This window comes from Manis pentadactyla, chromosome 4, assembly GCF_030020395.1.
Source record: "Manis pentadactyla isolate mManPen7 chromosome 4, mManPen7.hap1, whole genome shotgun sequence".
Classification (NCBI taxonomy): Eukaryota; Metazoa; Chordata; class Mammalia; order Pholidota; family Manidae; genus Manis; species Manis pentadactyla.
Genome location: NC_080022.1, coordinates 15090036 through 15104008, shown reverse-complemented (window position 1 = coordinate 15104008; position 13973 = coordinate 15090036). Strand labels below are relative to the sequence as shown.

Below are 13973 nucleotides of genomic sequence, written 5' to 3'. Positions count from 1 at the left end.
TGTCATATAATTTTCATGTACAAGAATATTCTTTTGATTTTTTTTCCCCAACTATTTAAAATATAAAAGTTCATAGCACATGACAGTACAAACACAGGTATGTGGCCTCTTGCCATAGCTTAATGATTCCCTGTGTTAACCACTGTACTTAAGCATCCTGTCATATACAAGATGAAAATAGGTAGTAAAGGAAGGTGGCCCCTTCTGGGTAGTAATAATGTGTGCTTTGTAAAGAGAAATGAATTTTAAGTTGTACAAAGTAGTATTTATGGACAATTTCAAATTTTGTTGCTGTGTTACCTGTTGGCAAACACTCTGTTTAAAAAACAATTCCTCCAGTGTTTGGGGCGAATCTACCATTACTCCTTGAGGTCAGTACTTCAGATTTAATATTATAATCTTCAACAGAGTAGATTCTAAAGTTGGATTTATAAAGGAAATTCATTTCTTGGATACTATCTGTATCTGGTATCTTCCCATGCTTTAACCTACCTAATCACTGTAGTTGAAAAATGAGTGATGATTTTATCTTCTGATAATCAGAGCCTTGATTTTGAAAATTCTTGAGAAGGGAATTTAGCATTAACATAAATTATGTCCTGTTGCAACATTGCAAGTTGTCAAATCAACCTTAACCTTGTGACTCTTACTTCCTGAGCATCTTTACTGAATTATTTTGTATGTTGATAGTAATTGTCCACCTGGCATGATTTCTATAAATTTTCATTCCCACCAATAGTGAGAGTGAATGAAGTGCAGTGATTTTTAAATCTCTTAAATATATTCTCAGCAGTGTAGAATCAGGTACCTAAGTTCTCTAGCTACTCAAAAGCTTCATTTCCATATAGGGATCAAAATGCATAGAGCATTGGTTGCTATGTTCTGAGTCACAATTTTCAGTGTGTTTGGTATTTTTTCTGACTCATCAGTTATATAAAATAAGCCATGATTGATTGTACTTTAGAATGATAAGGAACTCCTTTGTAACAGACTGTTTATAATTATTTTGTTAGGAGAGAAGAAATGAAATTAGAGATAAAACTAAAATTTGAGACCATCCTAAATTAAAATTAATCTAAAGCAAGAATTGTATGCTAATACTTTATTTTCCTGGTGCTGTCAGGGGGTTAGAGAATGTTAAAGTTGAAAGGGACTATAGGATCTTCAGTTTCTTTTCATTTTGTAGCCAATGAAACTAAGAAGTACTTACCTAGCTTTTTGTGGCTACATAGCTATTTTTTGCACAGTTAGATCTAGAACTATGATTTAAACAACATGTTATTTTACTCTTTTCTTAGAAATCTTTATACATGAAATCTCTCTAGGGCTTTGTTAATTTCAAAAAGTCTGTGTGCAGTTGTCTCTTTAATATGATTGAAAGTATTTTTATTTTAGATTGAAAAAAACCTGATGTATATAAGTTTGTAAGTATCATCATCTTAAACATCTCATCTATAGATGTCATTTTGGTGATTTAATTTGATCAATTACCCTTTTTTGGTTATTAATTTCTCAGGCAATTGGAGTGTTAATATTTTCTTCCTTTCAGGTAAATGACACAATTTATAGTTTTTTCTTTCCTGGGCTATGCAGATAACTGTTTAATAAACGTTAAGTAACAACAAATCTTTCCTTTGTTCTAGAACTATTTTCATTTCTAGAATTGAACTGAGTCTGTATTTTCATTTATAGCTATGAAGCCTTCCTAATTTTTGAATTTTAATAATACAGATTTTTCCCACTGGAACTAAGGATTCAGAGTAGAGTAATCATGGCAGTATTGTTCATTTACTTGGCAGTGATTCAAAGTGAAAACAATAACTCTCTTCTTTTTTTATATATGGAAGTACGATTTTAGTAGTTTTCATTCAGAAGTAATTGTGGAATATGAGCACTTTCAAGATCTAATGATAGGTGAAATAATAGTATTTTCCCCACTCCTGGTAGCTTATTACAGTCCATATAAAGTCAAATATAAATTGCATATTGTACATTCCAAAAAACATCTTTGCTTAAATGACAGATGATAAATGATATGTTTCTAAACTGATATATTTCATTTTGTGTTCCCACTCTATGTGAGCCCTAAAAATATTCTTTATTAACTGCCACTTTAAATGGTCTTGTCCACCCAAATTTATCCATACCTTAATTCCCCCTCTCCTCTTTAAAAAAACAAATAAAATCAGAATTGTGCAGGGAGTTCTGCTCTGATAGCATTGACAGAATTCAATGTGGAAGATGATAGCCATCAAAAAATTGACCTTAGATATCTGAGGAAGGACATTGTTTTGTGGCTTTTGTGTAACCTTCAAATCCGGAGCAAATCCCTGCCTGGAATGTGATGGAGAATGAGTGTTCTTGCCTTCATTGTCCTTCCTAGTGCAATTCTGTTCCCTGTAAGTTGAACAATGGCTGCAGTTTTTCAGCCTACTTTGCTAGGACTTTGATGGGCATTTGTTATTACAGTATACTGAGTGAGTGAAAATGAGAGTTTCCTCTTAGTTCTGAAAAGCCAGATGTTTTACTCAAATTTCTGACTCTGAAAAATTACTATTCTTAACCCGGAATCAAAAGACATTTTGAGGTGAAAGTGCCTTGAGAGATTTTCCAAGTCGCGTTTCTTGTGTGTGATTAAATGGACAGTTACCTTAAGTAATTGTTTTAAAACCCGTCATTTTTTTGTTTGTCCTACCTTTGGCAAATGAACTTCTTTGGTAGGTAGTTTATAAGTGAAGTTGACTAAATCTCTCTGGTTTCTGACTAAGAGAATGTTATATTCCCTCTTAGATGTGACATCTGCTGTTAGGTTGAAAGTCTGTCTGTCCTTAGAAAGGAATACTGGAGAATGCTTTATACTAATGATTGTTGTGCTGTCTTCTCACTGTGGTTAATAATCATCATCTCTTTTCCTTCCCCTTTCTTGCTGCTGCTGCCTTTTTCCTTTTCTTCCCTGTCTTCCCATTACTTTTTGAATTTATTAAACTGGCCTGTATATTTTTTTCTTTGCTTTCCTTTGCTTTTAAATTCTGTGATCTCCTGCCCTACTCTGTCTTTCCCACTTGCTTGGGTTCCATGTTGCTAGCTTTTATGTTCGCACGCTCATTATCACCCTTTTTTGTACTTCAAATCCCAGCAGCTGCCCAGCCAGGCTCCTGAGCACAGCCCTGTGGTTTGTGGGACTGTGGAGAGTGCTCATCTTGCTGCCAGCACCCCTGTCACTGCAGCCAGCAGCCAGAAGCAAGGTTTGTGTGTAACAGCCTCCTTATCTTTGGTCATTTCGTCTCTCTATTATTTCACTGCCCTCAGCCCTTAAGAATAAGAGTAAAACATTTGAGGATTATTTAGAGAGACACTTTTAAACAGAGCTTGAGATGGAAAATAAAGTGTTCTGTCTTTTGGAAAGTAAGGGTGGTCAGTAAAATTTTTTCTATATTAATGCCTCACTGTCAGTATATATTTATTTATAGGTCAAAGCTTAGCTGCCTTAAACTGTTTTTTAGGAGCAAGGTTGGGGAAAATAAATGGACATAAATATGGCCTTATAAGAATAACACAGTTTTATTTATATGTTATATGTATATTCCTGTGCATCTTGCTATTTTTAAAAACATGAAATGTTTCTTACAAGTTTGGTTTCTAAGGCCTCAGTTCTATAGTACTGAGTTCAAATCCTGGCTCCTTCATGCACTAGCTATTTGGTCTTGACAAGTCATTATCTGTGTACCTAAATTTCTTCACTTAAGTAATGGAATAAGACCTACCTCACAGGGTTGTTGTGGGTACATGCCTAACTTAAGAAAAATCCTTAGTAAATTATAGCCATTATTATTGATGCAGGAATCACAATAAGGTCCCACTCTTACTGACCTTAAACATGAAATGCCAAATTGTTTGTTGCAATAAGTGCACACATTGCCTTTCGGATTATGAATAGAAAACTTCAAAGGAAATATCATGCCAGAAAGTGGGATGTCAGAGTCTCTATTTCCTGCCTAGTTCAATTTAGGTTGATCTTAGCTAAAATTGGGATTCAGTTCTCACAAGGCACAGGGGAAGCAAGTGATTTGAGCATGGTTTTATAATGTTCTTTTACTTAATTCTAAGAATGGGTGGAAATCATAAATGTTTTCTGTTTCTTGAATTATTCACTCCTCCAGACCTCTTAATGTAGTTGGCTGTTAGTAAATACACTCTCTAAAAATTATTGTTCAAAAAGCATTTAGGAATTGATACATAATCAAAATGGAGGTATTTATTATTATTGGTTTTTTACTGTACTGCAAGTTAATCACACTTGTAAACTTTTGGTGTATTATTTCAGTGTTTTTTTATAGCATACAAAGATAATATGGTGTTATTCCCCTTGACTATTGAGGAGCCTAATAAACCTGAACAGAGACAGATCCTGTGTTTTGCTTTATAAGATAGTTTTGAACCAAAATATAGGTAATGAACCCTAACCTGGCATGCTTCTAAAAGTTGTACTGTCAGATACTTTTTTTCAGGAGTGTTCTCTCAGAGACTCTTACATGCTTAAAGCTAAATTTTTAAATATTAAAGCTATTTACCTTGCTGGAGTGCAGTTCATAGGCATTATGGAAGACGACTTTCTATCCCCAATGATAAAGCAATTTTCAGCAAAAAATCAGAATGTTTTCAATCTGAGTGGAGAATAATTTTCAGAATATTTCCTTCAAAACTTTACTTCATTACTTTTGCACCATTGTAATTGCTAGTTAGAATTATGCTAAACATATTGAATACTTATGCAAAGAGGCCTCCAAATGTATCCTTTATACAGACGTCCTTTACTCCTGGGCCATGGTGTAAAGAATCATAATGTCTTGATTATAGCACTGACCTGCTAAGATATTTAGATAATGAGAAACCCACATTTTGTTACATTTAGGCTTTGATTTCCAGGAGGAATGTAGAAGTCTTTATTTCCTCTCAGTTTTTTATGTGTAGTGGAAATTTGAATATAAAATCAATACTTCAAATTGATGTTTGACGTAGAAATGGGTGAAATGGGAGGTGTTTCAGGTTACCTTAATGCAGAGAACAACTTGCATTTTAAATAGAGTTTCTAAGTAACTTTTTGGACCACTGAAGTCTTCCTCTTTGTACCAACTATTCTCCAAAAAACAGTAATTTTAGTTTTCTATTTTTAATTTTTCCTATAACTTGCCAATATATGGAATCGTTTTTGGAGTAGTTTTATTTTTTACTTTTACTTTTATTTTTATTTTTCATTTTTTTAATTTTGGTATTATTAATGTACAATTACATGAGCAACATTATGGTTACTAGACTCCCCCTATTATCAAGTCCCCACCACATACCCCATTACAGTCACTGTCCATCAGCATAGTAAGATGCTATAGAATCATGGAGTAGTTTTATTTTTAAGCCAAGTATATGTAATTTAAATAACATTAGAAAGGGCTCACCATTTTCCAGAGATTTTTTTTTTTTTACAATTGAGGAATTGCAAAATTTTCTTAACTATAGAGTCCTTTGGAAATTAAAGAAAGATGCAAAAATGCACTGTTTTCAAAGATTGCTGTATCACCCCCAGAAACAATAGATTATAAATTCTTCAGTCGAATCAGCTTTTTTCTCAATGAAAATGTCATTACTGACGGTTTGCATTGGATAACAGAACCCCATGTTAGCCCCAAAGTCTCCACCAGCTTGATTAACCTAAATACTTTTTCCTTAAACCCCACCTCCATTTTTTTTCTGAATTGGAAGAATACAGGATTTGAAATCATTTTCTGGTTCCAATACTTACCAGTTATTTGACCCTGGACTTGTGGAATCTCTAGAACACTCAGTTTCCCCATCTATGAAAAAGGAACATAATAGTTTCTACCCCACTGGTGGTTATAAGAATTAAAGGGCACTATGTATCGTATTTGACCCAGTTCCTGGTGCATAATAAGTGCTTAATAAATACTAGATGCCATTATTAAACTTATGATTTTCTCAGTTTTTGACATGCACAGCTGGAGTGGTTGTGTGAAGACCGAGTTTCCAGGCGACTATGCTATTTCCCATTTGTTTGGTACTTCGTAAAAACACAGGGAAGACTTGTTTGGTTTATGGACAGAAAGACTGTCAAATGAAAATCTTCAGTTGGTATTGATTGTATATAGACAGAGCTTATATGATCGTGCACTGAGGATATGGTACAGATAATATAAAACAAATCAAAGTAATTTGTGCCTTAGTCTTAGTGTTAGTGCCTTTTGAAAGCGCTTGCTGTATTTAGTAAATGGTATTCTGTTATAATTCAGCCATTTATAGCAATGTAGCTCAACTGGAACTCTTCTGGCATTTAGGATGCGACTATTCTCTGCCAAGTGAGAATGCCCATCAAATTGCAGGATACTTAGCATTCCTGGTCTCTGCCCATTAAATGGCAGTAGCACGTTTACGATCATGTGAGGCTTGTGACAACCAAAAAGCACCCATTGAAGCAACTGGTTCCATCACCATATGAGAATAAAAGGGAACAGTTTTTTCCATCTTATAAATATGACATTCATTATAGAAACTATTAAAAGCAGAAAGACAAAATCTATCTCATTATCCAGAGCCATTAATAAACTGTAATTCTAGATTTTCTCATATGCTTATGTTAATACTATGTGTTTTTTTAAGTTACCAAATTAGGTTTATGCCTCCTGCTTTTTAAAAACAACATTATATTATAAACAACTTTCCACATCATTAAATTCTCTTTTAAAAGCCTTTTTAAAAACCATTGCATAATATGTGATTGGATGCCTAGATCATCATCTCTTTAATAAGTTCCTCATTATTAGACATTTAGTCAATTTCCTTTTTTTTTTGCTGTTATAGTGTTTGTCCTCAAATATTCCAGACCTCTTTTGTTCCCTCTTACACGATTATTTTCTTAGAAAAAAGTTCTTAAAGAGAATTCTCACAGATTCCTAAAGATGGCCAAGTGATATAAACATTTCTAATGCAGTATATTAGGTTTCAAACTATTCATGGCTCTGCAAAGCACTCTTTTAATAGTAAACGTCCTTAGATAAAATCAGTGTTCTTTATTTAGATTTACTCTGTTATACTTTTCAGCTTTCTGTATTAAAACTTTAATGAATGAGTTAAAGGACTTCAGAGTAAAGAACTCTCAAAATAACTTGTTTCTAATTTTCTTAATTCATATTAGATTTTTCTCAAGAGTATATAGGCATTGTGGTCCTAGACTTGCTTTTGTTTGATTTTTTTTTTTCAGTATCATTAATTTTATTTCCCAGAATTAATGGCTCAGTTGACATACTCTTTTTAGGCTGTTAATATGAAAATTACTATTTTTTACTGTTTAATTTACAGTATCTAATTTTCATTCAGTGACCATAAAGAGTGTTACTCTGATGTGCTTTCACAGTGCTATCATGTAATCTGGGTGACTATGTAGCAATTACTCCAGTGAGTTGGAAACTATTTTCTGCAGAGGTATTTTCAGAAATACATATTTATGATATGTATGTCACATTCATATAATACATGTAATAGACATATTTCTTTGAAATATTTTTGACTCTTGCCCTGGTAACAGTCCGAAGGATTTGGCAGTGAGAGCCCTTATTGGTCTTATTTCTCCACTACAGTAAATAGTCAGAGTTCAATTTAAGAAGCACTGGCTTCTACTTCCATAAATTAAACTGAATTTTAAGGCCAATAGAAGTAGCTGCAGTGAGTAAATTAGACTTTAAGAGCTTAATGGTCATATTTACCATCTATTTATCTGATCAAGAGAACATTATTTTTCTTTCACAAACTTAACTATAATTTATTGTAAAGACTCATTTCACTGATGCATAAAGATGTCTAGCAGACAAAGTCAAGTCCTCTTTAGTTTAGATCGTCTTTTTAGTGTTGAAAAGTTTTGTTTGTATTATCAGATATACTCATGAGTATCTGTTTTTCCAGTGAAGGCTGTGCATTGTGCTAAGAAAGCACAAGGCTAGAATCCAGTCCAAATCTCCTTTGGTTTTATCCTCCAAGGGATGAATCACATATCATTTTACCTAGAATTTTAAAATGTGGACATTTTTATGAACTAAAAGTTTCTTATATTTTTCTGACTCCTTTATTAGGAATATCAGTCTCTCTCTCTCTCTCTCTTGCTTTTGTTCTTTCTCTGTCTATATACACTCTTTTCATATAGTATTCCCAAATATTTCAGACATGATATGTTGTGGGGTTTTTTTTTATTGGACTCGATTATCTGAAATTACCTATGGTCTCTCCTTAAAATATTTTTTTGTTAAACAATTGAAGACACAAGATAAGTTCCTATTTTTACACTTTCACCTTCTGGTTATATGCCACTTTTGGAAATGAAAGTTATTAATTTCTAACTGAATTTTTAGGTTCAGTGACTTGATTTCACTGAAAATAAATTTCACTGATAATAAATGACATCATGATATCTTCTCTTAAAGTACAAATTTTTAAAGAATATGTACAAGTAATATTCTTTATAAAAATTCCCCCAAATGCAGAAATAAACAGCATAAAAAATATCAATCTATAATAATTTAATCTCCAATTGTGTATTTTTCAACTGTTCTGCCACTGTGGTGTATCCTAGGTAGAAAAATTTTCTACAGGGAACAAAATATAGTACAGATAATGGTCTCTCCATCCTAAATAAAAGCCCTGTTCCCATCCTCAAAATGGTTTAGCTTTAGTTTTCATGAGCTTTTCCATTGTATTCTTGACATAATAATTTGGTGGCTTGGTTCCTTCTCTTACTCCATGTAAACTTTGTATGTATTGGTGATCAAGTGATAGTGAGTATAATTAGAAAAGAAAATATGACAGTGTTTTGAGAGTGGCAGAGTAAGTCTAATATTTTGTTCTGTCTTCTGCTCATGATTTGGAGTGTAAGAGATTAAAAGAATTGGCCCAAAATAATACAATATAATTTCTGATTCAAGAATTATTTTTAAACCTTTTATTTTTTCCTTCCTAGAAGAGAAGCCAAAACCAGATCCAGTGTTAAAGCCTCCTTCCCCAGTCCTTAGGCTAGTCCTTAGTGGAGAGAAGAAAGAACAAGGAGGCCAGATGTCTGAGACTACTGCAGTAGAATCCATACTGGAGCTTTCTCTGCCTCCATCACCTACCACGGTTTCTCCAATTGCTCGAAGTACAATTGCTTCCCCCACCTCTGCTGCTCTTAGTAGCCAACCCATGTTCAGCACTGCTGTAGATGACAGATGTGAACTCTCTTCCTCCAAAGAAGATAGAATTCCTATACCCAGCCCCACATCTTGCACAGAAACATCAGATCCATCACCAGTAGATGTAATTGATGATGATATATGCAAGAAATCTTGTAATGTAGCACCGAATGATATTCCACTGATTTCTAGTACTAACCTAATTAATGAAATTAATGGAGTTAGTGAAAAATTACCAGCCACAGAGAGCATTGTGGAAATAGTAAAACAGGAGGTGTTGCCGTTGACTCTTGAATTGGAGATTTTGGAAAATCCCCCAGAAGAAATGAAAGTGGAGCGTGTCCCAGCTCCCATTACCCCCTCCACGGTCCCTTCCTTTTCTCCACCTCCTCCAACTCCTCCAGCTTCTCCTCCTGCACCAGTCATTGCTGCTGCCACCACTAATGTCAGTACTGCTAGTGCTCCCGCCACAGTCCAGAGAGTCTTAGAAGAGGACGAGAGCATAAGAACTTGCCTTAGTGAAGATGCAAAACAGATTGAGAACAAAAAGGAGATGGAAGCAGATGGGCAAACAGAAGAAATTGTGGATTCTTACAATTTAAGTTTAAGAAAGAGCCCTGTCCCAGGTAAGTAATTCTGCCATTTACCTTATGATTGCTGGATATGAAAAGAAGCAGTGTTTTGAGTTATTTTTTAATTGACTACTTTCCTTGACTTCCAGAAACATCAAATGAATGCTGAAATTCCTAGTCTGGTTGCTGCAATGGTGTGTTTATGTCTTAGTGCAGCCTGCAAAAGAGTTAACTGCTCTTGTCTAAAAATGCAAATGAAATTTCAAATATACAAAATGCCTCAAAGGTATATGTCACTGTACATGTGTGTGTTTTTAATTTTAATTTTTGCCTCGTTCATATGAATCAGTTTCCTCAGTAGTTTAATTTTGTTGCTTTGGTGCTGGAAACCAGTTAAAACTGACTTGGTCGATAGTGCCTAATCTTGTCTTCTGAGAATTTTAAAGGCCACTTGATCCTAACCTCTTCTTTAATCTTAGAATTTGGAAAATAACAATTGGAATTTCAAAAGTTTATAAGTTGTTCTGAAAAATAAAAGTGCCCTCTCTGATTAACTCACAGATAAGTTTAATGCTCTTCCACTTTTTCTTTTAAAAGTTTCATTTTTTTCTGTAATTATTTTATTACTTCATCATTAATATTTTCAAAGTGTTATGTTTTTCCAAATTCATAATTATTTCTATTGCATGTCAGCATCATCTAGGATCTTAGGAACTAACCATTGGATTTTTCTTTATTAAGATATCATTGACATACACTCTTAATGAAGGTTTCACACATGAAAAACAATTTGGTTACTACATTCATCCGTATCATCAAATCCCCCCCATATCCCATTGCAGTCACTATCCATCAGTGTAGTAAGATGCCACAGAGTCACTACTTGTCTTCTCTGTGCTGCACTGTTTTCCCTATGACACTCCCCACACCATGTATACTAATCATGATACCCCTCAATTCCATTCTCCTTCCCTCCACACCCGCCCTCCCCCATGTCTCCCCTTTGGTAACTGCTAGTCCCTTCTTGGAGTCTGTGATTCTGCTGCTGTTTTGTTCCTTCAGTTTTGCTTTGTTGTTATATACTCGACAAATGAGTGAAGTCATTTGGTGCTTGTCTTTCTCCACCTGGCTCACCTCACTGAGCATAATACCCTCTAGCTCCCTCTAAATGTTGTTGCAAATGGGAGGATTTGTATTCTTATGGCTGAATCGTATTCTGTTCTGTATATGTACCCCACCTTCTTTATCCATTCATCTACTGATGGACACTTAGGTTGCTTCCATATCTTGGCTATTGTAAACAGTGCTGCGATAAACATAGGTGTGCATGTGACTTTTTGAGTCTGAGAACTTGTTTTCTGTGGGTAAATTCTGAGGAGTGGAATTCCTAGGAGTGGAATAGTATTTCTATTTTTAGTCTTTTGGGGAACCTGCATATTGCTTTTCACAATGGTTGAATTAATTTACATTCCCACCAGAGGTATAGGACGGTTCCCCTTTCTCCGCATCCTCGCCAGCATTTGTTGTTCCTGGTCTTTTGGATGTTGGCCATCCTAACTGGCATGAAGTGATATCTCATTGTGGTTTTAATTTGCATTTCCCTGATAATTAGCAGTATGGAGCATCTTTCCATCTGCCCATTGGCCATCTGAATTTCTTCTTTGGAGAACTGTCTGTCTGTTCATATCCTGTGCCCATTTTTTAATTGGGTTATTTGCTTTTTGGATGTTGAGGTTTGTGAGTTCTTTATATATTTTGGATGTTAACCCCTTGTCGGATATGTCATTTACAAATATATTCTCCCATACAATAGGGTGCCTTTTTGTTCTGCTGATGGTGCCCTTTGCTGTACAGAAGCTTTTTAGCATGATGTAGTCCCATTTGTTCATTTTTGATATGTTTCCCTTGACTGAGGAGATGCATTCAGGAAAAAGTTGCTCATGTTTATCTTCAAGAGATTTTTGCCTATGTTTTCTTCTAAGATTTTTATGGTTTCATGACGTACATTCAGGACTTTGATCCATTTCGAGTTTACTTTTGTGTATGGGGTTAGACAGTAATCCAGTTTCATTCATTACATGTAGTTGTCCAGTTTTGCCAACACCAGCTGTTGAAGAGGCTGTCATTTCCCCATTGTATGTCCATGGCTCCTTTATTACATATTAATTGACCATATATGCTTGTGTTAATATCTGGTCTCTATTCTGTTCCACTGGTCTGTGGGTCTGTTCTTGTGCCAGTACCAAATTATCTTGATTACTGTGGCTTTGTAGTAGAACTTGAAGTTGGGGAGTGAGATCCCCCCTGCTTTATTCTTCCTTCTCAGGATTGCTTTGGCTATTCAGGGTCTTTTGTCTTTCCATATGAATTTTAGAACTATTTGTTCCAGTTTGTTGGAGAATGCTGTCAATATTTTGATAGGGATTGTATTGAATCTGTAGATTGCTTTAGGCAGGATGGCCATTTTGACAATATTAATTCTTCCTAGCCAAGAGCATGGGATGAATTTCCATTCATTAGTGTCCTCTTTAATTTCTCATAGAGTGTCTTGTAGTTTTCAGGGTATAGGTCTTACACTTCCTTGGTTAGGTTTATTCCTAGGTATTTTATTCTTTTTGATGCAATTGTGAATGAAATTGTTTTCCTGATTTCTCTCTCTGCTAGGTCATCATTAGTGTATAGGAATGCAACAGATATCTGTGTATTAATTTTGTATCCTGTAACTTTGCTGAATTCAGATATTAGTTCTAGTAGTTTTGGGGTGGTTTCCTTAGGGATTTTTATGTACAATATCATGTCACCTGCAAATAGTGACAGTTTAACTTCTTTTTTACCTGTCTGGATGCCTTGTGTTTCTTTGCGTTGTCTGATTGCTGTGGCTAGGACCTACAGAACTATGTTGAATAAAAGCAGGGAGAGTGGGCATCCTTGTTTTGTTCCTGGTCTTAGAGGAAAAGCTTTCAACTTATCGCTGTTAAGTATAATGTTGGCTGTGGGTTTGTCATATATGGCCTTTATTATGTTGAGGTACTTGCCCTTTATGCCCATTTTGTGGAGAGTTTTTATCATGAGTGGATGTTGAATTTTGTCAAATGCTTTTTCAGCAGCTTTGGAGATGATCATGTGGCTTTGTCCTTCTTTTTGTTGATGTGGTGGATGATGTTGATTGATTTTCTAATAATGTACCATCCTTGCATCCCAGGAATATATCATACTTGATTTTGATGGATGATCTTTTTATGTATTCTTGAATTTGGTTTGCTAATATTTTGTTGAGAATTTTTGCATCTATGTTCATCAGGAATGTTGGTTTGTAATTTTCTTTTTTTGTGTGGTGTCTTTGTCTGGTTTTGGTATTAGAGTGATGCTGGCCTCATAGAATGAGTTTGGAGGTATTCCCGCCTCTTCTACTTTTTGGAAAACTTTGAGGAGGATGGGTATTAGGTCTTCTCTAAATAAATGTCTAATAAAATTCAGCGGTGAAGCCATCTGGTCCAGGATTTTGTTCTTGGGTAGTTTTTGATTACCAGTTCAATTTCATTGCTAGTAATTGGTCTGTTTAGATTTGTTCTTTCTTCCTATGTCAGTCTTGGAAGGTTTTATTTTTCTAGAAAGTTATCCATTTCTTCTAGGTTATCCAGTTTGTTAGCATATTAATTTTTCATACTATTCTCTAATAATTCTTTGTATTTCTGTAGTGTCTGTGGTGATTTTTCTTTTCTCCTTTCTGGTTCTGTTTATGTGGACACACTCTTTTTTTCTTTATGTCTAGCTAGGGGTTTATATGTTTTGTTTATTTTCTTGAAGAACCAGCTCTTGGTTTCACTGAATCTTTCTATTGTTTTATTCTCAATTTTATTTATTTCTGCTCTGATATTTACTATATCTCTCCTTCTACTGAATTTGGGCTTCATTTATTCTTCTTTTTCTAGTTTCATTAATTGTGAGTTTAGACTGTTTGTTTGGGATTGTTCTTCTTTCTTCAGGTAAGCCTATATTGCAGTATACTTTCCTCTTAGAACTGCCTTCTCTGCATCCTGCAGGTTTTGCTGTTGAGTTGTTGTTATCATTTGTCTTCATATATTGCTTGATCTCTTTTTTAATTTGGTCATTGATATTGCTTATTTGGCAGCATGTTGTTAAGTCTCTTTGTGTTTGTGGGCTTTTTGTTTTCGAT

At 34.6% G+C, this 13973-nt stretch overlaps 1 protein-coding gene across 11 annotated transcripts in view; it reads left to right on the top strand.

Annotated features, from left to right (window-relative positions):
• The window catches only part of EIF4G3 (eukaryotic translation initiation factor 4 gamma 3), a 406522-nt gene that overhangs the window by 254714 nt on the left and 137835 nt on the right, over positions 1-13973 (top strand). For 8 of the 11 annotated variants that reach the window (XM_036914545.2, XM_036914543.2, XM_036914538.2 and 5 more), the window contains 2 exons: positions 3137-3245; positions 9017-9850. In XM_036914545.2, coding sequence (XP_036770440.2) covers positions 3137-3245; positions 9017-9850 — 943 coding nt within the window. The remainder of the gene's footprint in view (positions 1-3136; positions 3246-9016; positions 9851-13973) is intronic. The other 3 variants (XM_057499810.1, XM_057499809.1, XM_057499811.1) reach the window with 1 other exon arrangement.